The 25,357-nt window shown below is 40.4% G+C and overlaps 1 protein-coding gene across 2 annotated transcripts; it reads left to right on the forward strand.

Moving 5' to 3' along the window:
• KCTD3 (potassium channel tetramerization domain containing 3) lies at nt 1-25,116 on the forward strand. 2 transcript variants are annotated; one of them, XM_038134133.1, is made up of 18 exons: nt 1-403; nt 3,868-3,921; nt 5,298-5,343; nt 6,204-6,277; nt 6,710-6,768; nt 6,960-7,040; nt 7,642-7,749; nt 8,629-8,719; nt 10,788-10,978; nt 14,786-14,901; nt 18,033-18,120; nt 18,245-18,361; nt 19,314-19,484; nt 20,658-20,813; nt 21,784-21,880; nt 23,170-23,354; nt 23,460-23,598; nt 23,933-25,116. In XM_038134133.1, exons 1-18 carry the CDS (start codon nt 330-332, stop codon nt 24,513-24,515), a joined length of 2,430 nt encoding a protein of 809 aa, XP_037990061.1. In that variant the 5' UTR covers nt 1-329; the 3' UTR covers nt 24,516-25,116. The 2 variants fall into 2 exon arrangements, with proteins under 2 accessions (XP_037990061.1, XP_037990060.1); XM_038134132.1 differs by having other exon boundaries at nt 100-403; nt 7,642-7,776.
• The last annotated feature ends 241 nt before the right edge of the window (nt 25,117-25,357 follow it).

The following is a 25,357-nucleotide window of genomic DNA, read 5'->3' on the forward strand; positions in this document are numbered from 1 at the left end:
GGCTCCCGCCGGCCCTTTCCGGGCGCGTCTCTGCCCGCGGGGCGCTGCCGGCTCCTCCCGCCGCAGCCGGGCCGGCCCCGCCTCCTGCACCCGCCCCGCTGCTCCTGCCGGTGCTGCCATGGCCTGTTCCGCCCCTGGCCGGGCCTGAGCGCTGGGAGCCCGTGGGGCCGCAGCCCGGCCGGCCGCCGACCCTGCCCCGGCCGCCGCCGGGCGATCCCCCGCCGCCTCCTTCCCCGCCGCCTTCGCCCGGCTCCGCTGCTGCTTCCCTCGACCGCGAGGTCCCGGCGGGAGGCGGCGGCGGGCGCCGGCTGGAGCAGGCGGCGGGGAAGATGGCGGGGAACGGCGGCGGCTTCGCCGGCGCCGGGAGCGGGGAGATCATCCAGCTCAACGTGGGCGGCACCAGGTGAGCGGGCGGGCCCGGGGCCGGCGGTGGCGAGCGGCGAGCGAGGGGCAGCGCCCAGTGGCCCTGCCGGGCCCGTCCGGCCGTGGCCGGAGTTCGTGCCTGGGACCGCCCCGCGGGGCTCTGCGCGCTGGTGCTGCCGCCGGGACAGCCGGAATGAGCCTTCAGCCGGCACTCTGCGGGGGCCGGGGGTACCCGGAGGCTGACACGGGGCGTCTTGGCAGCTCCGCATGGTGTCTGCCCCCGATGCCAGGGCAGCCTGCTCTACATACACCTTAGAGACTCTGGGAATCCTGCTTCTTCAGAAATAGAAGCTTTGCTTTGCCGTCACATCCGTAGGCTTCTAGTGAACACTCTGTGTAGCCGCCTCAGAGAGTAAGATATTAAAATCGCTGATGTGATACCGCTGGTATCGACGAGAATAAAGAGCTGTATTGTTTTCAAATGTACGCTGGAAGTGTGGAAGCTGGCAGATGTAGACGTTTTGGCAGGCTGAGGCAGAGAATTGTGGGACAGCTGTGGTCAGAATCTGCGTGATAAACAGTGCAAACATTCCTGTCAAAATGCTCAGGCATGAAATTATTCAGATTACTGTAGCTCGTGGAAACTGAAGTAATGTATTTTCCCAAGTGACGTGCACAACGTGGAGACAGCTATAAGTAGTAGGAACTACTATTTTAAGAATTTTCTTGCATTACTCAGAGCATGGACTTGATCTGATAACTAAATTGTGTGCTGCAGCCTTTCTTAAACCAGTGTGCTATAGAAATCGATGCAGAATTCCTTCGCTTTAGTAAGACATTAAGAGCCTGGCTCAACCCAGAGAAACTGCTTGTAACTTGCACAGGCAAAACTCACTGTAATGATGCTTGCAGGATAACTTTGATGTAGGCTTGGACCAGATGATTTCATGTTATGCTGCATAAGGTTCTTCAGTGAACTCTGTATCTGAAATTACAGACCAGTTTAACTTTTAGGATTTTATTACCTGTGTAATCTTAAAGCTGCTTTCCTTATTATATGCCTCTGTAGAGAAGAGAATTTTGGAAAGGGCACTAATCAGGGAAGAAATACACACCCTCAGAGGGCTTGCCTACACAGAGAAGTGGGAAGAATGAGGCAAATTAGTCAACATTTGGATGCAAGCAATAGGAAATATGTGCATGGATATTTCCCCTTTAATGGAGAGACTCTGCACTGTAGTACCTCTGTGTGAGAAGTTTTGGTCTTTTGCAAGCTCAGCTTTCCTTGTAGTGCCCCTGTCCTTTGAAAACTACAGCTGAGCTATGTTTTTTAGTTTGCAAAGGCAGGTGACTCTTGGCTGATAGTGAAGTGGATAATGTGCACAGCAAGTGGGCGAGAGTACACGTTTCCTCCTCTTCAGTAATTCTCATTACTCTCACTAGAAACCTGAAACTCAGTATTGTTTGTAGAATTGTATGAGAAGAGGAAATAAGCACTCCCCTGTATTTCTGACACAAGTTATACTGTGGAGCACCTACTACAGAGACCCCAGCTTTTCCATGCTCAGACACAAGGTCCCCACTGCTCCCTGGGATGGTCAGGACTTCTCTGTTGTGTGTGATGGCTCTGTCACTTCTTGGTCACAACTTCAATGAATTCCTTTACTGTGAACAGAAGTCTCTTGCAAGTTAATGTTCACAGAAATTACTGTATCAAATTGGGTGAATTCTTTTGACTCTGTATCTCCCTCTGGTTATAATGTAACTCTGCAAGGAAAGTAGACTTTAAAAATGGTTGTTCTGCAGCTTTCACTCCTTCAGTTGCCTATATTTTCTTTCAAATGACTTTAAGCTGGCATATGCTTAAGGGCCTTTTGAGGATTTTGCCCTGGGTTTGCCTAGTTTTCCTTATATGAGGCCTGTCTGACCGCTGCATGGAGCTGCAGATACACCGATGCATGTAAATGTTGCTGGCTGAGCTTTCTGCATCCTGGAAAGGAGGACTCTGTCTGGTTGTTTACATAGATTAATGCCTGTGTATTAAAATCTCTAAAGTATATGTTAGTATGAGCTATTGCTTACTAAACTGGTACCATAGTGCTAAATTACAGACAGGAAATCCTGGGGCTGTCTGAATATGCTGATAGAATTGAAAGAGTATGACAGTGATGCTGCATCAATCCCTATAGTAACAAGCAGTCTGGATTAATTCTGGATAAAATTAATGTAATTCATTGTTTTCACATGCTATAATATAGTTAAGTGTGTCGTCCCATACTCTTAAACAGAGGTAGTGACCTGTATTACTGATAAGAAAAAATGAGCAAAACTACTTAGAAGTATATAAGAGAAGAGTTTTTAATTTTTTTTCAGAGAAGGCTTTGTGCATGCTTGTGCTTAGAACACTGACACCGTAGGTTTCCTGTTGAGAACAGATTTGCCATTGTTATGTTTGCAGTGAGCAGATGCAGAATCCATGTTTTATATAATTCTACATAGCCTCTGTGTCTCTGCCTCTTAGGGGGCATAAAGTAATGGGGTTTGTTTACTTTTCCTCCCCCTTCAAACCTGGAAAATACTAGCAGTGAAAATTATATGAATTATGACTAAGTATTTTGTATTTTGTAATCCTGTACTAGATGGCAAGTTGCAATGGAATTTTACTTTTGCATATCCTTTTTGTTTTCCATTAATGAAGAGGTCACCAGAGATTTCTTAGTCATGGCACTGGTAAGAGGATATGTACAGCCTGAGAGTGATGCAGAGCATGAGCTCATTGTCCAAGCTGCCAGTTCAGTTGTCTTCCTTCATATTAAATCAAAACCAGAAGTAGTATAAAATAATCCATAGTTATTTATTATGTAAAGTATTGTCTGTCAACATAAGTGATATTATAATTTGTATTATTTCACAATATGATTCAGAGTAAATTTTTTTTTCTTTTAACTGTTATTGTTATTACCCCTCCCTCCTTCCTCCCCAAGAGAGGCCCAAATACCAAAATGGCAAATAATTTTTGTTCCTATAAAATATTAACTTGAAGCTCACTGTAGTCTTTTGCAGTGCATAATGTAGAACCCTTTCATTCCTAAGTAAGAGCAGCAGAGTAGTGTGCAGTTATTGATACATACAGCACACTGATTATAAATGTATATTTTACTGTTAGGGTTTTGTGTGTGGAGCAGTGTTTGGGTTTTGTGGGTGGTTTTTTGCAAGCATTAATGTTGAAGTGTGAGAACCAGGAAATACGGGATGTTTGGGACAGTGTGTTACAAACATATAAAGAATGTTACTTTTGTGGTCTCCAGACGGTCCTGCTTCATGCTTAAGGACAATCTGTGCAAAGAATCTGTGACTTCTGACTTGTTGCAGGTATTTTAAACATCTCAAACTTCCCAAACCTGCTTGATATTAGCTTTGTAGGACAAATCAAGGAATTTTAGATAAAGCAGTCTTGCTTCCAATTTTACATTTGATTCTGAACTTGTAACTTTGTTTTCATAGGTTCAGCACATCAAGACAAACACTGATGTGGATTCCAGACTCATTTTTTTCCAGGTATTTGTAATATATCATCACATTCAACAAACACAAATTAACAGTCATTAAAAAAAATGTTCTCAGTTCTTAATTTATGTTGTAAATAGTATTAGTGCTTTTCCCCCATCTCAAGCAATGGGACAGATTCATTTGAAGAAAGCTGTTACCCAAGAGGCATCTTCTTGCTTGACTGTAGCCATGGCAGCTTATACATGCTGAGGAACTGTCACTTTTTAGAATGAATATTGTGGAAATAACCTCCAGTTCTGCAGGAAAGGGACATACCACTGGCTGTGACTCTGTTACCACTTGTGATCTTACTGTCCATATGCATTAGCAGTGCCTTTAACATTTTTGGTTTTGTTTGGTCTGGGGTTTTTTTTGAGTTATTGCTCTACTCTGAGTTATCTCAAAGTTTTGAGAGTTTTAACTTATGATACAGAAGCTGTTGAATTATTGAACATCCTCTATTTAGGTCAGTGCCATTACTAGTTCTGCAGGTTTGTATTTTCTTCTGCAGCTGCTGTACCTCTATCACCCCAGTTAATCCTAAACCCACAGAGGAAGACCTAAATGCTGGCAATTTTTCTTCCTTACATTTAATTTTTATATTCTAGACATCTTTCCCAATAAAAGCCTAGCAGCTGACATATGTAGCATTTCCTGTTCCTATTTTACTGAAATGTTCAGATAAATGAAATGCCAGGGAAATGTCACCTTCTTTGAGGCGTGCAAGGAAGGGCACAAGGAGGAAGTCTCATGCTACTCCCTAGTCTCTTGACACAAAATATGCTAAAGAGGTTGTTCTGAAAGTTATCCAATACTGAAAAATCTCAGATAATTGTCATCCAGAATCAAATGAAAGGTGTTGGTGTTAGTGTCTATCTTATCTGTAAAATGAGATTTTGACATTGTGTTTTATATGGGTCTGGAGAAAAAGTACTTTGATCTGATGGGAGAAGAACTTTGAAGCAGAATTGTGTAAAAATGAGCTCATGCTACTTTTGTCCAGTAAATCCTTACAGACTGGGTTGTTTACTCATCATTTTTGCTTCAGCAGCTTTTACCAATTTAACTAGATTTTAACAAACTACACAGCCTCTAAGTGCCTGGGAAAACTTTTTCATCCTTTCAGGCTAGGCCTTGTCTATTTTCTTTGGAAGTCTGAAGGTCCTTATGATGCAGCTCTGAGACTTTCTTTAGGTGTGCACCCACTTCTACTTTGTCCAGGAGAGATATTTCACTCCTCCAGCATTCTGTCTGTTTTGTTTGCTCTGATAAGATGTGTTACCAAAAAGTAACGAAGGAGAGCTAACTGACCCGGAGTGTTCCTACCCTGTGTTTGTGTCAGTACATTTCTGGGGGACATCTAATGAATATTTCCTGTTTTTCAGTTTGCTGAGCGGAAGGATTTCAACACTAAAGGATGAAACTGGTGCCGTGAGTAATGAACATGCTGTAACTCATTAATTCAATGTTACGCTGTTGGTTAGGGTCTCTCCTAAAGCATTCACAGTGGGTGCTAATTGCATTACACTGCCTGAGTCAGGCTAAACTTCCATTGAAAATGAGTGGCACCTCTGGCTTTCTTGCTTCTCATTTTTGTTTCAAGCTAAGGGAAACAGAATAATGTTCATACTTCTATGATAATTATGCATTATACAGGTAATGCAGAAACAGCAACTCTACTTTTCTTAAACAGAGCAAATGCTAATTGCCGTATTGCAGCGAGGTGTGATTTTCATTAGACAGGCATCACATGTGTAGTTGAGTAATGCAACATGGAAATGTAGCACTTTTTTTTTTTTTTTTGGTAACAACATGTAGCCATGGCCATTTTAGTCTGCGGGTATGATATTCTTAAACAGGAAACTATAGTTACAGTGATCTTGTTGAGCAATAGTAAGGCACACAAGTACTTTGCTAAAAGTGTAGAGGTAGTTTTGATGGTAATTGAATTTAAAAAAGTCAAAACCTTTCTTGAGATCTTATTACAGTTACTGCATATTGAACACATGCTAGAAAGTGAAAGCATCCATTGTCCTTTGTGGAGACTAGAACCTAAAGAACAGCTTTATTAAGTGCCATCTATTTGCAACAGTGTTTGTATATATGTCCTATAGGAATGTTTAGTTAGTGGGCAGTAGAATAATGAGAACAAATAAGAGGCTCAAAAACTTTAAGTTTTGTCTGCTTACTTCCTCATCTTCAACTCCTCTTTCCCACATTTAGCATAAAATAGCACTTTAGTTGATGGTTGCTCCATAACAGTACTCAAGGACAGAAATTTTTCTTTGCAGATATTTATTGATCGAGATCCAGCAGCATTTGCACCCATTTTAAATTTTCTTCGCACAAAGGAGTTAGACTTACGGTAAGAAGTTAATTTCAATCCAAAGTGTGTGTTCAAGTGAAGAATATTTCATCTTACTCATCTAGTTGGGTGCCTGGTATGTGGTTCAGCTCCCTCAAAGATGTTGGGCCAGACCTAGAGTGTGTATATGCCATGGTGGAAGCAGAAATGGTGATATTCTGTTTTGTTAGTAGATACTTGTAACGTAGACCACTTCTTGCAGTGTATTTCTTTATTGTTTCTGTATCTTTATTTTAATGAAAATTGAGTCAAATTAAGATCACTTTAAAATCTTAAACATCAACATGTTGATTGCACTTTGTGGTAATTCTATAAACTGTTAGGTAGCTTGATATTTAGATTTGTAATATGCAGTTGTATGCAAGCATCTATATTCAAAGTATTGGCTCACTTTGTACTTGTCGGTTTTTGGTTTTTTTCCTATTTCTGTAGGGGAGTGAGTATTAATGTTCTCAGGCACGAAGCTGAATTCTATGGAATCACTCCTTTAGGTAACTTTTTTTTTCTTAATGTGAGCTTATCTTATAATAATTTTTGTGGTAATGGTCTACTGACAAATCCTGGGCAGTTGTGACCCTGAAGATTTTCAAAGTAAAAATTTTTAAAAACAGAAGGATATTTGAGATAATGTAATGTTTTCAAGGAAGTGAAAGCTGGCCTCATATCTGGGTTTCCTCCTTAGTGAGAAGATTGCTACTATGTGAAGAACTGGAACGCTCATCTTGTGGCAGTGTCCTTTTTCATGGCTACCTACCTCCTCCAGGTATTCTTGTATTCATTGTCTGATGTAGCTTGCTGTCACTTGTGATTTAAACCTAGGACTTTGATCTCTGTGCTGTAACAAAAAGCACGTTTAGAACACTGGGCAGGGGGTGTGGCATGTTAGTACTAAGCAGGCTGTGTTTGGTTGTAGACTAGAGCAGAGGTTCTTCAGGAGCCTTTCAGTTTAATGTTATCAGCATGAGGTGCTTTCTTCTTCCTGAACATAGAGTTACCTTGGGTGTCCTATTGCCTAGTGACAAATCACCACTAATGAGCTTTCCTTTACCAACATGAGTACCTGTTAGACTTTTTTAATTCTCTGTAGAGATGAACACATTTCATGTATTAACCTGAAGTCTAAAGGATATCTTGCCAATTATTGACAAGTTTCCTGAAGATAATTCCTTAGATGGTGAATGTCAACATAAAGAGCAAAAGCATTTCCTGTTTCAGAGTTACAGTATTGCCTGTTTCTTGTAGCAGATAAATTAAATTTTCACCAAAATGCACAAGTGTTAATCCTGTATTTCTAAAGTGAACTAATATCTGTTATGTTGCTGAAGTTTTAGGTGGGACACAAAACTTTTTTTTTTTTTTAATAGGCATTCCCAGCCGTAAGATAAATAATACTACTGGGCCACCGGCTGACATCAGAATGGGTCAGAATGAGAGTGAGATGCATGGAGGTGGTGTCCAGCCTACACTTGCTGGTACGGGGGAAGGTACAGTCAGACTAGGTGAGGAGTGTCAGTTTTAAAACCAAAGCAAATTGCAAAGATGCTTGTCTCTGGGAAATAAGAACTGTGTGGCTGTATCTGGTTTAAATATGCTATTCTGTATTTGCCTGCTTAAAATTGCTGAATACTTAGTTAAAGACTACTCCCTATACAGTATTGAAGGCTCACTGCTTCACAGTCCAGGTGCGAAGCTTGAGAGAAAGGCAAATCAAAGTTCTTCATGCAGTCTTAGAATGGCCCCTTAGACAAATGCCTTATACTGTACTAAAACCATAATAAAAACCAGAGTGGCCACTGTATCTTTAGTCTTTTTTCAGGGTTTAATTCCTGCTCTTCTACCTCTTTCTTATTCTTGGTGCCTCACTTGCCCTGAAAGAGTCAAGTTTTTAGAGTAAAGGTAGTCTGCACAGAAAAATTGTGAGATAAACCTGAATTCTGTAATTTTCCAGCTTTTGACTTTGCAAGCAAAATGATGCTGTTAGAAGTGTTGTATTTCTGCCATAATCCTGTAAATTGTATCAGTGTTAGGAAATCAAGACTATGTTAAAAGCAAATCTATGTAATATAAAAGAAGGATATGAATTGCTGGTTCTTAGTGAGCTGCTAGAGGTTTGGAAGCAGGCAGTCCTGGGTAAAAGGAGGTAAAAGGTGCATTCTTCAAGCATTAGTTCTGTAGCATACCAAGGCTGTGAGGAGCAATACTGCAAACTAGAATCTGGCTGAAAATGATTCTTGAGAACTTAGTTATCAAAGTTTCTGTTGCACATCCTAGCAGAGAGCTCTATCCTGGTATAGGTGTCTCTGCTCATCTAATACTCGTCACTTGCCTAACTTCTGCTTTGTTGTTTTTAGGATTTCCTGTGGACCCACGCAAAGTCCTAATAGTAGCTGGCCACCACAATTGGATAGTAGCTGCTTATGCCCATTTTGCTGTTTGCTACAGGTAGGAATAGAGTTGCTTGTTGGTTTACAGGAAGCTAAAAAAAATCATTAGTATTGGCTAAGAGCAAAGCAAAATGTTTACTCTGAAATAGCAGAAGATAAATGCATTCAGTCTCATTCTATGAATATGAGTTGCTGCTTTTTTTTTTGGTGAAAATAAAAAGCTTGATAGGAACTCAAATTTTGCTTTGATGTCAGTTATTGATACTGTTGGAAAAGCTGCTAATTGACTCTAATACAACTGTTTCAAAGCAGGCTTTTCAATGGAAAATTAATTTTTAAAGTTTTCCTGCTGTGAGTTTGGAAATGTGATGTTACACTGTCAAGGAAGCTGAAACAGTTAATGAATTTTTGCTACATAATTTTGCTACTTTGTCTTCAGGTTTTTTTAGCTGAGCAGATCTATTAAACACTTGCTACTTCACTTGGATGGCTGAAAAATGTCTTCAATGTCTTGAAAACAAACTGGCTATTTTTAAAGATCAGGTGAAGATAAGCAACACCTCCACATTACAGAAGCTGTCTTTAGTTCACATGTCATAGTCTTGATTGAATTAGCGACTGTCTTTTGGATGGAAAGTAATGTTTTAACAAGAGCTGTTGCCCAGACCAATCTCACAAGGCTGTCATACTGTGGTTCAGAAAAAAGGAGAAGAATGTAATGTGAACAGCTTCTTTCCGCTTACTGCCAAGCTGAAGCCATACTTTGCTGCCTTATTCACTCTCTAGAATACTAACTCAGTTGCTTAAACTTTGTAACTTTAATCACATCTAACTTACATTCACCACTGCAATTTTTTGGCTTTAATTTGTATTAAATGTGGATTCCCCTGCTCTGCTTAATGTTTTTGTCTGACAGAGAAAGAGGCAATGATTGGCAATTGGTTTTGTGCTAATTGTCCCTTTTTTAGGATTTTATCTCTGAGTGTTTTTCTTGGTTGCTAGCTCACTTTTGAAAGATTCTGCCTCTTTCCTGCTTGGTAAACTACTTAACAAGACTTTTTGCCATTGAAATTATGTCATTAGTGATGCTTTTCATCAACCATGTCAGATTTGAATGGCTGGTGAGAGAGGGTACAGGCCAACATGCCAGTTTAAAGTGCTGCTTTTCTTCACAGAGACTCAAGGTAGCAGTCTTGTATTCTTTTTTTCTTTCAAAACTTGAAGGAGCTCTAGAAAAAACAATGGTGGAATTTTCCCTTCTCCATTCTCCTAGAGCAAAGTACAGGGCATCTTAAAGATAATGTTTTTTTAAATTTTGAAGTATGACAAAAGTATTTTAAAATTTGATCATAAGGTTTGTGAGAATGTCTTGGTTGCATTCAAAGTCTTGCTACTGCAATTGTGGTCTTAAATCTATTCACTACAACTTCTGCATGTTGCATGGGTGGGTGCATCAGCTCCAGGCAGGCAGGATGCCACACTGAAGTGAAATAATGGCAGCAATGCTAAAAAGGATGCATATCTTTTTGCTTTTAATTTTCTATAACTTGACTGCAGAGATCTAGTCTGCTTTAGCTCCATTGCAAAGTATCTAAATTATTGCCTGAATTTAAGTAAGATAAATTGTGCCTACACCATGTAAGTCTTAAAAATGCACAGAGAAGTTATTCTCTAAAATAAAGCTTACAGTCAATTCAGTACTATCTGCTTACAGTACACCATAAATAGAAAATGTGTCTGGAGAGGAGAGTTTTATGCTAAAACATGATTGGGTTTCTTGCATGATATATAAGGAGATTAACAGAGTTTTCTTCTAAAGTCTTACACTGAACCTCATTATCTAGTGTTTGTTAGCCCAAGCTTTTGGCTTCATCTTATAACTTTCATATCAGATGTGCTTATATTAAGAAAAAGTCCAGCAGCTGCAAAGCACTGAAATAATATGCAATATCAGACTTCAAAATGGGAGAAAATGCAGCTCTTGTAGACTGCAATTCTTAACTAGAATTTGAAGTTTGTGGCTTAGACTGTAAGACTGAATTGTTCACATTGGTTCAGGATTAGACTGGGGTATGTGTTCCTGAGTCTCTGACATCTGCTCCCTGTTCTCCCCTTTGCCCTTCCAGAATCAAAGAGTCATCTGGGTGGCAGCAGGTGTTCACCAGTCCCTATCTGGACTGGACCATTGAGCGGGTGGCTCTCAATGCCAAGGTGGTTGGAGGACCTCATGGAGACAAGGACAAGATGGTTGCAGTTGCCTCAGAGAGCAGCATTATCTTGTGGAGCATTCAAGATGGTGGTAGTGGCAGTGAAATTGGTAACTATCATTACCTGTTTTGTTTTTCCTTTTGTGTGTGTGTTTAACTAGAAGGAAGCCTGAGACCTTGTTCTGAGGTAATCATGATTCCTGGTGTTCAGTATTCACTTTCATAGATTGACAAAACAAGCTATAGTGCAGCAACCTGTTAGAGTGTTTTAACTTCTTTCAGTTCTGCACCAGGAATCCTGTCTCAAAGCCAAAGAGATGGAGAATAAAAGAGCACTGAGTAACCAATACTTACTGCTCAGTTTGAGGTTTTTGTGTATAAATTCAAATTAAGAGTTTAAGTTTTCCCTAGACTTGCATTTGAATCTAGGCTGTAGCACAAAGGAACCAAGCTTTGGAGGTGGAAACCTACAGATACAAAGTGATTCTGCTCTTTCCTTTCCTTTGTGTTATTAAAGCCACATTTTTACATAGAGATGACAAAAATACTTCAGTTCTCTGTCAAATGTGGTTCATAAATGGAGTCTGGAAGATGAAAATTTCTTGAGTTTATAACTTGGGTGTCAGGGTAGGAAGAAAGCTCACACTATTCCTTTAAGCATAGAGGACCTTGGCACTGAAGCACAGACAATTGTAAGCTTTAGATACAGCAAGAAGACATTTCCCAAAGTAAATATTCCCTGGTAGTATCTGGTGGTTTGTCTGAGTCATTACTGTTCAAATATAGGGCAAATTTGGGAGGCACTGAAGGGAACAGTATTTGGAACTTCCTCTAGCCTAATCCCTGGTGTTTGAATAACCACTGCTATCCCAGTAATGTCTGTTTCCTCTGGCAGTGGATACTGCTAACAAAGTATGACAGCAGTCTGGTTATGTGAGCACTATTCTCTGAAACTTAATGCTGAGCTAATTTAATATTAGATGTATTTCCAGAGTTGAAGCCTTGAGAATTGTAGTAGCCATTAATTAAAGTCAAAATTACCGAATTCAAGTTTTGACCCATGTTCCTTTAAAGAAGAGCTTATTTGACAGATTCTCAGGCAATTTCTAGTTATGTTAATGGATGTTGCTTTTTTTTTTTCTGCATGAATGTGTGAAAACACTAAGTCATATTTGAAGATGGGGAAAGGCAAAGGTCTTGTATGAGCTGTGTACTGTTCTTTTACTTGTGACTCTTAGACTTCTTATATTTAATCATGGTCAGCAAAATGGAAAAGTAGATTCCATTGTATTTAAAAAAATACAAAAGGTATGTCTAAGAGTTGAGTATGAAATTATCTCCATTAGATGCAGTGGGTAATTATCAGATCTGAGAAGCCTTTTCTCCTTTGCTCCTGTTGACTAAATCTTAAGGACAGGGAAGAGTTGGTGTGACAGCTGTACTCCTGTAACAGGCATTACTTTAAGCACTCTGCCATTACATTCCTCCTGCATTTTCTGGTTTCAATTAGCTGCTTGTGTTACCTTGGGATTTGCAGTGAGATAAAAGAAGCAGCATCTTGGATTTTTTTTTTTTTTAATCAAGTGCAAAGAGAGACGAAAAACCGTAAGTGGACTTTTAGTTCAAATAAAAACTCTAAAATACGCCAGTATCAAAGTTCTGATAGCTTAGACTATGACTGAAAATGGCAACAAAACTGAAGCAAGGACTTTTGCTAACCAAGCTGTACTGCATTCAAGTGACACTGTGAAACAGAGTAATTGCCACTTGGGGCAGGAGGAAGGGGGAGCAGACAGAAAGTGCCTGCAGGATGAAATTCTCAGTCAGACTGAGATGTAATGCTGTTCTTTTGGATAATAGGTCATGTTGATTGGTTTTTAAAGAATGCTTGTGTTTAATAGTTGTAACTTGAATGTAGCTGTTTTGTTTCCTTGTAGAGACAAATGCTTGCAGTGCTGCTTTGTGTTAGAGATACAGTACATTGCTGTCATCTTGTGAAAGAAACTACTTGTTCCAAACAGTTGCTGGAGCCTGGCGACACCATCCCCAGCAAATTGTGTGGGCTGGCATCTCTGTGATAGAGCTCTCCCTGAGCGCTTTCTTCCCTTTCGATATTACTTACATAAGACACTGCTGCTGGCTTGCTGCTGTAAGCAGTATTTTACTGAGAGGGACCCTTAGGACAAGAGCCTGTCATTACATATAGTGTTGTCTCCCCTGTGGACAAGTCTCAAGATTGTGGAGCCTAAGCAGGACTGACAATTCAAATTCCTCCAGACCATTCAAGCTGTCTTCCTTGATTTCCTTGAACCTCGTCCTTCTCTGGAGTAATCAATTCTAGTTGTTTCTGTGGATTTTTTATTACTGCCTTTTTCATGTGCCCTGTACTGCTGAATCTTATCTGCATTGAATGATTGTACTTTGCCCTGGAAAATGGTTTAGCACCATAATTAAAACAACTTCCTCAGATTCCTTCTTGGATGTTACAGAGGGCTGATACTTGTGTGGGAATGACAGTCTGTTCATTTGAATTTGTCCTAAACAATGTTGAGGAATTTTCCAGCTATTGGATACTCTTGTTTTGACAACATCTATTTGCTGCAGTTAAGATATATTAGTGAGCAGTACTATAAATATATATAGTGAGCAGGATGCAATAGGAAATTTGTCAGTGAAGCTTGACACTTTGGTGTTGTAATGTAGCCCCAGTATTTTTGTACTTACCAGGCAGAAAAATATAGCCTAGAATTATTTACAAACCAAGTTAATTACAGGGCCAGTTTGCTGGACTTCATAGCTGGCAAACTTGGAAATTACCTCAGACTTTTTGAGTATGCTGTAACTTTTAAATACATGGACAATAAGTAGTACAAAATGTGGTATGCTATCCAACTTCACAGTTCAGTTAAAGTTATTCATGTTGGATCTATGATGAGACTTGGAAGCTCTAAAGAAAGGATCAATTTTGTGTAAGGCCTCAGATATTAAGGTCAACTACAACCACAGCCATCAATGCCTGTCAAGCGCTGCACTGTGCTGATTTTTATTAAGTGAAATGTTCTTGATGACACATTTCCTTTACTTGGAAGGCCAGCATTTGTTTGCTGGTAAGTTTTATCTTCCGTATTTGAATAGTATGTAGTGATTGGTGAAACTGCTTCCCTGTATAGCTTCAAGAGCCTGCTAGCCTGTACTCTCTGCTTATGGACTGCAACCAAATAAAAGATCTGTGAATGAAAAAAAAAGAAGTAGGCTTTTGCAGGCTGCTTATTTTTCTGAGTTCAAGTATTTCTACTTTAGAATGTATTCAAATATTGTCACATTTGAGTTGCTCAGTCTTTTCCAAAGAATAAGGCTAAAGCCTTGTAGTCATATTTAGTTCCTGAAATCCATTTTCAAAATATTTTTACTTGACTGGACTTACAAAAAAAAAAGGTCATCAAGAATTTGTAATATTTCAACAGGTAATTGCACACTAGTATGCCACAAATTTGCAAAACCCATGAAATTACTGCTTCTTAAATGATGCTTCATAGTCACAGCTAAATAAAACCGACAAAACAACAACAGTTCCTGTTTGCTGTAATATAATTTTTTTATTTATTTTAAAGCCATTTGAGAACTTGATAGCTGTAGAAAAATGTTAGTATATTTCATAAGGTCTCTTTTAGCTTCTCTTGCTTCTTTTCTCCTTTCCAAACAATGATGGTATTAGCAGAGATGACATCACACTGCCATTCATTGGAACCCAGTTTGCTGCATGCATGGTGCCTCATCTAGCATACTGCAAACCCAGTTTTGGCATTTTTTCCTTGCTACTGGAAAAAATGTGATGTCATAATAATGGAGAAATTCCATTGCTACTGTGTTTTTCTCTTTATTTTAGATGAGCTTCACAGCCTCTTCATTTTTTGCAGGAGTGTTCAGTCTTGGAGTGCCTGTAGATGCTCTCTTCTTCATTGGCAACCAGTTGGTGGCTACAAGCCATACAGGGAAAGTCGGAGTATGGAATGCTGTGACTCAGCACTGGCAGGTCTGTTCAATATTCCACATCACTTTTTACAAGCTGGAATGCCTTTCTAGTAAAAAGAGTTAAAAAAAATTAAAAGCATGTGGGAAATGCTCATCATAGGGTTTTCAGCTCAAACTTGTGTTATGGAGTTTATCAGCTGGGTGTTGTGCCTGTGAGCAGCAGAATGCTGACTTGTTTGGTGTTGCTTAGAAGCATGCTTTCAAATGAAAGGATGTGGTGTGATTTGGGATAATAAATATCAAGTACCAGTATATTTAAACTTCTTTATGGATTACTAACTTAGTAAAAAGTTCATTAGAATCATAGGAAATAAATTTGTGGGAAATGTGTGACAGCAATTTCTAGACCATCTGAAAGAAAACAAGAAGGCAGTCTGGTATCTGGGGATCTTCAAAGCTGCTTTACAATAGGAGACCTCTTGTCAACAGAAATACATGACTACTTTAATGATGCCTGTCTTGTGTGTGGATGCTTCTGGCTGCACTGATTCCTGTTGTCAGAATGCACATTAAATAGAGAGATCCATGATGTCAGTATGAGTCTGAGAAACAGTCGAGCATTCAAATAACAAAGCTTGTAATGCAGCTGGATGTACACCTTTGTGGCACAAAACCTGGATGCACTGAAAATCCCCAAAATGTCTTGCAAATCTCAAGAGGCAGAACTGACCTGAGGCTGCTGCACTGTTTGCTGACTAAGTTCTGATTTGACTCTTAAGTGACAGAACTGGTAACAAATAACATAGATAATAGGTGTGGGATAACTCTGCTTCTGCATCAAGGACAGACAGGTTAGTATGGCCTTGAATTAAACAAAAAATTATTTAAAGTTCTACTGATGCCTTTCAAAATCTTCTGTTAAGGAACAACTTAATGCTATGTGGCAAGGTGGTGTTTAACAGTATTTTCTAAAGGAGCAAGTCATAAGAAATAAAACCTGATGTCCCTGAATGGTTCCTCAGTTTGACTGACTATTCCTTTGGTGAAGCATTTCTTATTGAAGAGTAGGAAATCTTTGAGAGGCGTATATACCAGTGTGTCTATAAAACATTTTGGATGGTTTTTTTTCAAGAGGATGAGAATAGCTCCTTTTACAAACAAACAAAAAAAAGGTCAACCAAACACAAAACTAACAAAACCCCACCCTCATAAAACCAAACCAACAAACAAAAAAACCCAAAACAATACCATTTCAAGGTGTTTTATGCAACTTGGGCTCTTATGCTAGTAAAAAAAAAAAAACAACAAAACAAACAAAAAACAAAACCACAATTGTCTTCCTGTAGATCTTAATATCCCTTTAGACCATATTCTTTTCTTGAAGAACCCCATAAAGATGTAAAGGGGTAGGGTTGATCTTGAAATTGCTAATGAGAATATCTGATATTAAACTGCCTGCTTTCCATGAGTTCCCCACAGCTCTGGACTTAGGATGCAATCATACTTGCTTCAGTGAGAGATTTTTGTAGAACAGTGTGCTGATGCTCCATTTCAGAGCAACAACTTCATCTTCTTTCAGGCTGATGTCTTTCTAAGTTCTACTTTCATTTGTGCAAATCTATTCTTCCTTATGTGGTGATCTCTGATGTATTACACCCTGAAGATGCAATTCTGATCTCTGCATCTTATTGGTTCTTGCATCTTCTTCCCTTCTTGGAGGCTTTAGCAGATTACTGGGGTGTCCCTAGTATTTATTCCTCTGGCAGTGTTTCAGTTGCATTCTGAAAGGAGGACAAGGAGGGTGCGGGTGCTAGATACATTAGTAATGGAATTCTTAGCAAAGGAGAGCTTAAAGGAAGCAGATTAAAAAGTGCTATAGAGTAAGAGATAACATAAAGTAGTGGAGTAGGACAGAAAAGTGAGGATTCTCACTGGTCCCACTTTACCAGTGACTGTTGTACAGGGTTGCTGTGTTTCCTAATGAAAGTTCACATCTTGGCAGTTGGCAGCTGCTGAGTCACCTCTGGTGTTCCTATCTAGGAATAAGCAATTCTTTCTGCTGCAGAAGGAAAGAAGATAAAATGTTTTAGGGACTTACAGACAATCCTTAAGTTAGGAAGGGGTACTGGTTTAGAGTACGAGCTCTTTGGGATATGGGGAAGTTTCTTTGGTTGGTTTGTTTTGCTTTTATCCAGCTGATTAATTGTAAGTATTTTGCAAATGATTTTTCAAGTCTCTGTAGCAATTGGAAGGATGATGCAGGACAGAGAGAAATGAGAACTTAGGCTGAAATGTCCATTAATTAGTATTCAAGGTCTATTAAGTTAACTGACTGAAACATAGAGTACAGGACAAATACCATGACACTGTGCATGTTTGAGTGCTCTGGATAAAATGGCTTTTGGCTTTTTCCTCCTCAGGGCTGAAGCAAAAAAGAATTGTTTGAAATAGAACACCTTACCTAGGATAAACAAAACTTTTTCTTTGCTTGAGATCTCTGTCCCACTTGGAGGAATAAGCACTCCTTTTAATCCTAGAGGGCAAAGAAAGGGCACGAGGGCACGTGTAATTCCTCACCTTGAGTTGTAGACCAGTAAGTAAACTATGACAGGGCTGTATTCCAGTTTGCTTGGTGTGGTTGTGTGCCGGAAGTGAGAAACTGTAATGGAACAAGAATTTTTACCCCTCATTATGTACCTGCTAGAGGCAGAGATTTCCATAGTTTGGCAGAGGGATACAAAACTTGGGATAAAAGAAGGCATAGAGAGGTAACATATCTAGTTCCTTGGTCCAGAAATCTCTTAAGGACTTGTCAGAAATGGAAGAAGAGAGAGGACAGAAAGGGTGAAATACACTCACTGGTATATGGGGGAAAAAAAATCTTCTTTTGAAAACATACTTTAGGGGCAACTCTCAAAGCTTTGTTCCTTCACACAGAGCAGGATCTTCCAGGGCACTTGTGCTGATTTCCCTGCATTTGTCTGCTGAGCTCCAGGACTTCAGATCCAATTTGGTAGAGGAATATGCAGTACTTCAGGAATGCCATTGTACATGCAAGTGTGTGCACAATGGCTTCAGTCCAGTACCAAACTCAAATGATGTTCAACAAAATACACCAAAAATGTCTGAAAACTGAGGAAGTAATATCCTAAAGTCTTGATTTGATTATTTTTTCCTTTCTATTTGTGCTAGGTTCAGGATGTTGTTCCTATCACGAGCTATGATACTGCTGGGTCTTTCCTGCTGCTGGGCTGTAACAATGGTTCTATCTACTATATAGGTAAGAAATAGGAGCAAGGTGGAATAAAAAGGAGGTGCTACTGTTTTTTTTTGTTACACTCTTTAGTTGACTTAAGTTGCATCAGAGCAACTCTGTCTAATGGGAGTATTTTTCCTCCCCACAGACATGCAGAAGTTCCCACTTCGAATGAAGGACAATGATCTTCTTGTGACAGAATTGTACCATGATCCCTCCAATGATGCTATAACGGCTCTCAGTGTCTACCTCACACCTAAAACAAGTCAGTATTCTACCACTGTCTCTTCACTGAGAGTCTGTTAGAAATGTGCTTTTCTGTTTTCTAAATGGACTTTTCCTACTGCTGCTTAGCAGGGTTAAAGCACACAAGGTAGCCCTTGACATAAACAAAGAATTTTTCTTAATTTAATCATCTTCAAATGAATGTTGAACACTAGGCATAGCTGTTTTCCCTTACACCTGTAATCTGTAAAAATATTAATGCCTGTGCCTAATGTATCTTGGTTGATTTTAAGCCTTTTCCACCAGAGAGGCACTTAGGTTATGAATTGTGTTTGCTGAAATAGTTTGTGCTGAACTGGGTAAGGGGGAGACGCAACCTTGCTGTTGATTCTGACTTTATAACCAATATGCTAAGAAACATTTCCATATGCAGCTTGATGATGCTTTTTCAATTATTGTGCAGTTATCTTTTAAATTAGAAAGAGAAACAATAGCAACAACAAAAACCCAAAGCAAAGTAAAACTCAAAAAAGCCCAGACTAGGAGAAAGTGCTTACTTTCACATAATAATTTGGATTCCACAGTGACTTTTTAAACTGTAGTTCTTTCTGTTTTGCTTTGCTTTCCTATTTGCCTCCAACTAAAGCAGAAAAATAAATGTTACATGGCACCTATAGACCATATCACTGGGAGGAGTGCCAAAATATCTGACTATATGACTTCATCCATTTCTTCTTTTGGGAGGGAGGAGAGAATGGGAAAAAATACTTTTGTTAAGACACTGTTGAAGCATGTAGTATAGAATCAAACAAACCTGGGGTCATTTTAGTGGCAAAATATTTATGGGAAAATAATGAGTAAACAGTGTTTAAAAAACATAGCTTTCTTACTGTGCAAGCTTGGAAATATTGTTTTCTGCTGTCTCCTTCCCTGGCCCCCAACAAGCCTAGCTTTTATTCCTAGGGGAACAACTGTGCACTTGCTTGTTGTAGGTGTAAGTGGCAATTGGATTGAGATTGCATATGGCACCAGCTCTGGAGCAGTGAGGGTGATTGTACAGCACCCTGAGACAGTTGGGTCTGGCCCTCAGCTCTTTCAGACCTTCACGGTTCATCGCAGCCCTGTCACGAAGATCATGCTCTCAGAGAAACACCTTGTGTCAGGTAAGGTGTGCACAGATGTGTCTTGGTGGTTCTCCCCTCCTCCTGAGCAATGAAGTATTTGTATGCTATGCTCTATAACTTGCATCATTCCCACATGTAATAGAAATGAGCTGGACAGATCTGGGGATAAGGGAAGGGCTAGATTTGCTTGGATCCTCTTTCTTAAAGTAAACTTCCTTCAAAGCCTTTAGCAGTTGAAAGGCCCAAGTTTTATTTGACCAAATACTAGAACAGCTCACTCTTTCATTTGTGTCCTATTCCAAGGTTGCCACTTGTAGAAATAAAAGGGCTTGTAAACAAATGTATCTATGTCAAGTTTTATTGTTGTGTGCAGGTCCTTCAGCACTAGTTTTCTTTTAACAGCCTTTAAGGAGCTTTCTGAGCTGCAGCAAAATGTGCACCATCTCCTCCTGGGCCCTAGAAAAAGCCTTCCTGTGACTTCAAAGGGCTGTCTCTGTTTCTTTTCTCTGCAGTCTTCCAGTGTCTGTTGTGCTATTCTGCTTGTCCTGGTCTTATGCTTAGGAACGTGTCTTACTTGCAGAGAAGATGCAGTCACTCCTTCCTCTGTAAAAATCTATTTCATCTAGAATCCAGCAGCTAGGGCATGACAGAGAATTGCTTTACATTTTGCTGCTATCCCGTCATTTAAAAAAAAGGAACAGGAACATGGTATCCAATTATACTGCAAATAAACAGCCCAGAGGTCATCTGTTCCCCTGCAAGTTGCTGCTAAACCCTCAGTACCAGGAGAGGGCACATCTCTATGTACAAAACTGAGTTAATTAATGAATTAAACGGAAAAGGGCTGTTGTGTGAGGGGGAGTTCTGCTGCTACGGTGCTCTCATGACATCTTGTCCTAGCATCTGCACACAGGGGATTGAAAGGGGCTGTAGGCTATTTGTGCTGGACCAGACCTTAGTTTGGTATGGCACCTATCTCAGTTTTCTGAATTTCTGAGTGAAGAAACAAAACTATTTAAAAATACGACATTAGCAAGAATTTGCAGACTGTTCAAAAATTGTCTGGAGATGCTGTGTGACCTCACATTGACTAAATTGTTGATCGCTCAGTCTTGAAAAACTATCATATAGATATATATCATATATGATCATTAGAGAAATTTATCTAAATGCTTTTTCATCCCTTGTAAATGCTCATCTTTTGTTTTCTAGTTTGTGCTGATAACAACCATGTCCGGACATGGACTGTGACTCGGTTCCGGGGTATGATTTCAACTCAGCCGGGCTCAACCCCTCTTGCATCATTCAAAATCTTATCCCTGGAGGAAGCAGAGAGTCATGGCAGTTACTGTTCTGGAAATGACATTGGTAGGATGTCTCTGGTTTGTGCTGTGCCTGTACCTTCACTAGTCCTATAATGGTATAACAGACCTTCAGCCCTATAACATGCAAGATGATGGGTATAAGCTCTTAGACACTGCTCTCCCTTTGAAATGATGGCAAAGATCTTTAAGGTTCACTTGGAGTTATTATTTAGGCTGTAGAGGTTGAGTACACTTAAAAGACTTTGAATGACAGAAAAAGAGACAAAGTCTTTGGAACACAGATACTATATCTCTTCCTTGAGCAAACTGATGTAGTATTTCAATTCTGATTTACCTAGAGAATGAGAGAAAGCACAGGAGACTGTATTAAGCAGATGAGCATAGCAAACATTTGGTCTACTGCAAATTCTAGTTCAGTGTTCAGCTGGGGTTAAACAAAGCATGGAACAAATTCTTAACTGACTTTGAAGTGGTGACAAAGTTCACTGAAGTCTTGCAACTGCAGAGGCAAAGGGTGCAAGCACATTGCTGTAGCAAGGTACTGAAGGAACGTGTGTTGGTAAATATGGGTAGACAGGTAGTTTAGATTCCTTGGTGGTCTGAGCCTTGCAAATGAACCTTTGATGAATAGGGTGCCCTGTGAACACAGGCTGGGCTCAGTTGCAAGAGATCTGATTGAGCCTTTAGACATGTAGGAGCTGCAAAATAACAAATTACTGTTATTATAGAGACCTAATGTAGCATTTGTGCTGACATAGTAATTCCTCCAGGAACACACAGCAAACTTAAGAATGTGTGTCCCTTAGAACAAAAAAATACTGATTTGGGTCTGTAGTGACTGCTAACCATTGGATGGCTTTTGCTAGCTACTGGTCATCTTTGGCTCCCTGCTCCTGATACTTTAAAATTGCAGTGGTCATGCTCACATGAGTCTGGGTCTTCAGAACTTTTTGGGGAAAAAGTTAAGGGGATTGAAACAAACAAACAAGTGATCTTCCCTTTTTTTCCTCTAGGACCCTTTGGTGAACGTGATGATCAACAAGTGTTTATCCAAAAAGTTGTTCCCATTACAAATAAGCTGTTTGTAAGGCTGTCTTCAACTGGGAAAAGGTACATCCATGTTTTAAGTGGGAAAGAGGCAGGACTAGGCCTGTTCAGGTGTTGATGTCTCCCTGCTCCATGCTGAGTGCATGCAGTTGCACATAAAAGTCTTTTACTATGCTTGACAGCTCTGGCTGAACTCTGCGTGCCAGTAACAGAACTGTTACTTAACGATTACTGTAAGCTCAAAGGCTTTTCGAGAAGTCTGATATCAGAGACTCACTTCATGATGGAGCTCACAAAACAAACACTTCTGTGCCTCTACAGAATATGTGACTCAACCACGGTAGCATGCTAACATTTAATTTCAAAACTAATGCTGAAGTTGCTGGTAGCAGGGATTATGCTGCTCACAAATGGGCTTCTCTCTCTTTGCATTTGGCCTTGAAGATATTAGAACCTTTAAAATGGAGGTACTGTTTTCTAGGTCATCTATTCAATTATTTTCTTAGGCTTGACTTCATAATATTCTACTAACATTACTGCCAACACAGTAAAAAAATGTTGTCAAATCCACAGCTGCTTTTCTTCCTGTTAGGCTAGGAAGATGATAAGAGATCAGAAAAGACAATGCATCTCAGTTCTATGCTTCATTTTTGCAACTCTTGCCTAATAACTTTGAAAACATTAATGGATGAAAACATTAATGCCTCAACACTATGACTTATTTTGGCACTGCTTGGGTGAAAAGTTCACTACAAAGGGTCAGTAAAACAAACTACCCAGAGCATGAACAGCTTAGTTTTGGGAGTCCTTTTCTTCTCATCACTCCTCATAAGCTTCTAAAATAAAGGGGAAAAAGCAATGGAGGTCTGCCATGACAAGTGAAATTGCTGTTGTGATATGACAAAAGTTATCTTTATAAATGCCATCTACATTATAGATATATCATCTTTGGATTTTTTTGTATCCCTTTTTTGTATAACTTTTGTGGTTAAATGGGCTGTTTCTGCAGGTTAGTGTCCTAGAGTGTCTAACATATGAAGGGGCTGGTTTCTGTCATTGTTGTGAGAACCTTAGCTTTCTTATTACTGCAAATAGCAAATTAACATAGAACATGTGGGGGCTGCCTAATAAGCAAGCAGTAAGAGTGCAGATGGACTGAGGGTGGGAAGGGATTGTCTGCAGCTGAGCAGTGTGCCAGTCATGCAGGGGAAGGAATTTCATCTGGAGAAAAGGTCTTTTTCTGATGGCAAGTTTGGTGCCTTCTCAGAAAATGAATGAACCAGTACTGACTTCAGTGGCCAAACTATGCCAGGTGCAATTGTTCAGGTAATTTGGGATTTCTCTTCCTGTAGGATCTGTGAGATCCAGGCAGTTGACTGCACTACCATCTCGTCATTTACTGTGCGAGAATGTGAAGGATCCAGCAGGATGGGCTCCCGGCCACGCCGCTACCTCTTCACTGGACATTCCAATGGCAGCATCCAGATGTGGGACCTGACCACAGCTATGGATATGGTTAATAAGAGTGAAGACAAAGGTAAGTTGTGTTATGCCAGGACTGTGGTGTAATTCTTTTTTGTGTCCTCAGATGTGCCTGACTGCAGTAAATGGACTTGGCCTCTGAGAACTCTCTCTCTTGCAGATGTTGGTGGCCCCACAGAGGAAGAGCTGCTCAAGCTGCTTGACCAGTGTGACCTGAGTACATCTCGCTGTGCCACACCCAACATCAGTCCTGCCACCTCAGTTGTTCAGCCAAACCGGCTTCGGGAATCTAATTCCAGGTAAGTCACCAAGGGTGGTACTGGCTGCAGACACTGAAGGTTTTGCTTTTCAGGTAGGCAAACAGGTTTGGTGAATTGAAGGCTGTAGCTAAGCCTCTGAATTCCTGCCCTAAGTGGCTTAAACTACACACACATGCTCCTTGATTTCTACTGGTTTGTATGTGTGCAGACTGAAGTATCCTCTGAGAATCTGATCTAGAAGCCTTTGTGTGGTGACTGTAATGAGCGTATTGCTATTGTAGTGGCAATTGCAGTGGTAGGTGGGAGCAATGGTGTGCAGAAGAACTGGCTGCTATTCTCAGCCTAACATCTGCTCTTCTTGTATTTTCTGAAGCCTCCAATTACAGCACCATGAAACAATCCACGAAACTGCCACGTATGGCTCTGTGCGGCCATACAGAGAAAGCCCCCTCTTGGCAAGAGCAAGGCGGACAGAGAGCTTTCACAGTTACCGGGACTTCCAGGCTTTTAACTTATCCAGCAAAAGCCCAACAGAAAAGGCAGCTGCTGCAAACGGGAATTCAGGCCAGACAGAGGCCAGGAAGGCAACAGCTGAGGGCAGTGCAGCTGAGAGGAAGGCAGTCCAATCAACAGCACTTGAAGTGCGAGGCACAGGCGTGACAGATGCAGGTGGGTGTTGCAGTACAGAGGTTCACCGCCTGCCAGAGAATTCCCTGGATCTCAAAAGAAGAGGACCAGAAGAAGAGAATGAAACCAAAGCAGAAAGCAAAAAGAAAATGGGATTTGAAGGAGCTGGTTTCCTAGGAAGAAAGAAAGTGCCTCTCCTGGCCTCGGCACCAGTCCTTGCTGAAGGTGGGCCTGAATTACCTGGTGCAGCTTCTCCATCACCTACAAAAGCAGCTGCTTCACCACGACACCGGAAGAATGACTCATCCTGCCAAGACTATGGCTTGTGAAAATGTGTCTGGTGGCAAAAACAAGGTGCAGGTGCCCTCTGGCTGGTAGCAGGGATGATGTTACATGGTGTGGGTTGTTTCTTGAATGGGATTTTGTTCTCATATGTTCTGTTTTATTCTGTTCAGAATAAAACTTGTAAGGTTATGAGAAAGTTCCTAGCTGCTGCCAAAGCTTTGAAGAGTTGTCCACATTAATGTGTGGCTTTAGGTAATGCTCCAAAATGTAGTACGGTACTTGGTCCAAAATATTGTTGTGCATTTTTGCGTAAATGTGGTCAGGCATGTGATATGTTGTCATTATTTTTGTTTTGGGGAAAGGGACAGTGCTAAAGGAAAACTTGGGTTGCTGAGCAGAGGATGCCCTTTAGATGCAGCTGCACATTGCTGTACAGCACTGCTGCTGTCTTGGGTGGATTTTGCCTAATTCACAGACCTGCCTCTGTAGTCTTGTTTAATGAATGGCATCCTTGCTCTTTATGCTGCTGTCTGATATCTGAAATGTTTTGTGCAGGTTAAGGAGGAAGCTATCCAAAATAGCATATGATTTTGCCTCTTAGTCCAAATAAATTGCCAGAGGAGTGTTGCTTGTACTTTCTGAAAATGTGTGGTATCAGATGATGGATTTTGCTGATTGTGACTGAGAGAATACATAAAAATATGCTTGGCAGAATACACACAACTGGCAATCTCTTGAGGGCTTCCTTGTCACTTTCTCTGGAAAAAGGACAGAGATGAATATGGGAGTAGGTTTACCGTCATGGTGTAATAATTCTCAATTACAAGTGCCTTGACATGGTATTTCATACCTGTGTCACACTGGCTGCTTCCTGTTTGCACCTAGT

Source organism: Motacilla alba, chromosome 3, assembly GCF_015832195.1.
Source record: "Motacilla alba alba isolate MOTALB_02 chromosome 3, Motacilla_alba_V1.0_pri, whole genome shotgun sequence".
Taxonomy (NCBI): domain Eukaryota; kingdom Metazoa; phylum Chordata; class Aves; order Passeriformes; family Motacillidae; genus Motacilla; species Motacilla alba.

Bases quoted from the DNA above. Each gene is read 5' to 3' on its own strand.
- KCTD3 (XM_038134132.1), top strand. From the start codon at position 330: ATGGCGGGGAACGGCGGCGGCTTCGCCGGCGCCGGGAGCGGGGAGATC. The intron at 3,922-5,297 runs GTATTTGTAATA...CCTGTTTTTCAG, and splicing joins CCAGACTCATTTTTTTCCAG to TTTGCTGAGCGGAAGGATTT. The intron at 20,814-21,783 runs GTAGGATGTCTC...TTTTTCCTCTAG, and splicing joins CTGTTCTGGAAATGACATTG to GACCCTTTGGTGAACGTGAT.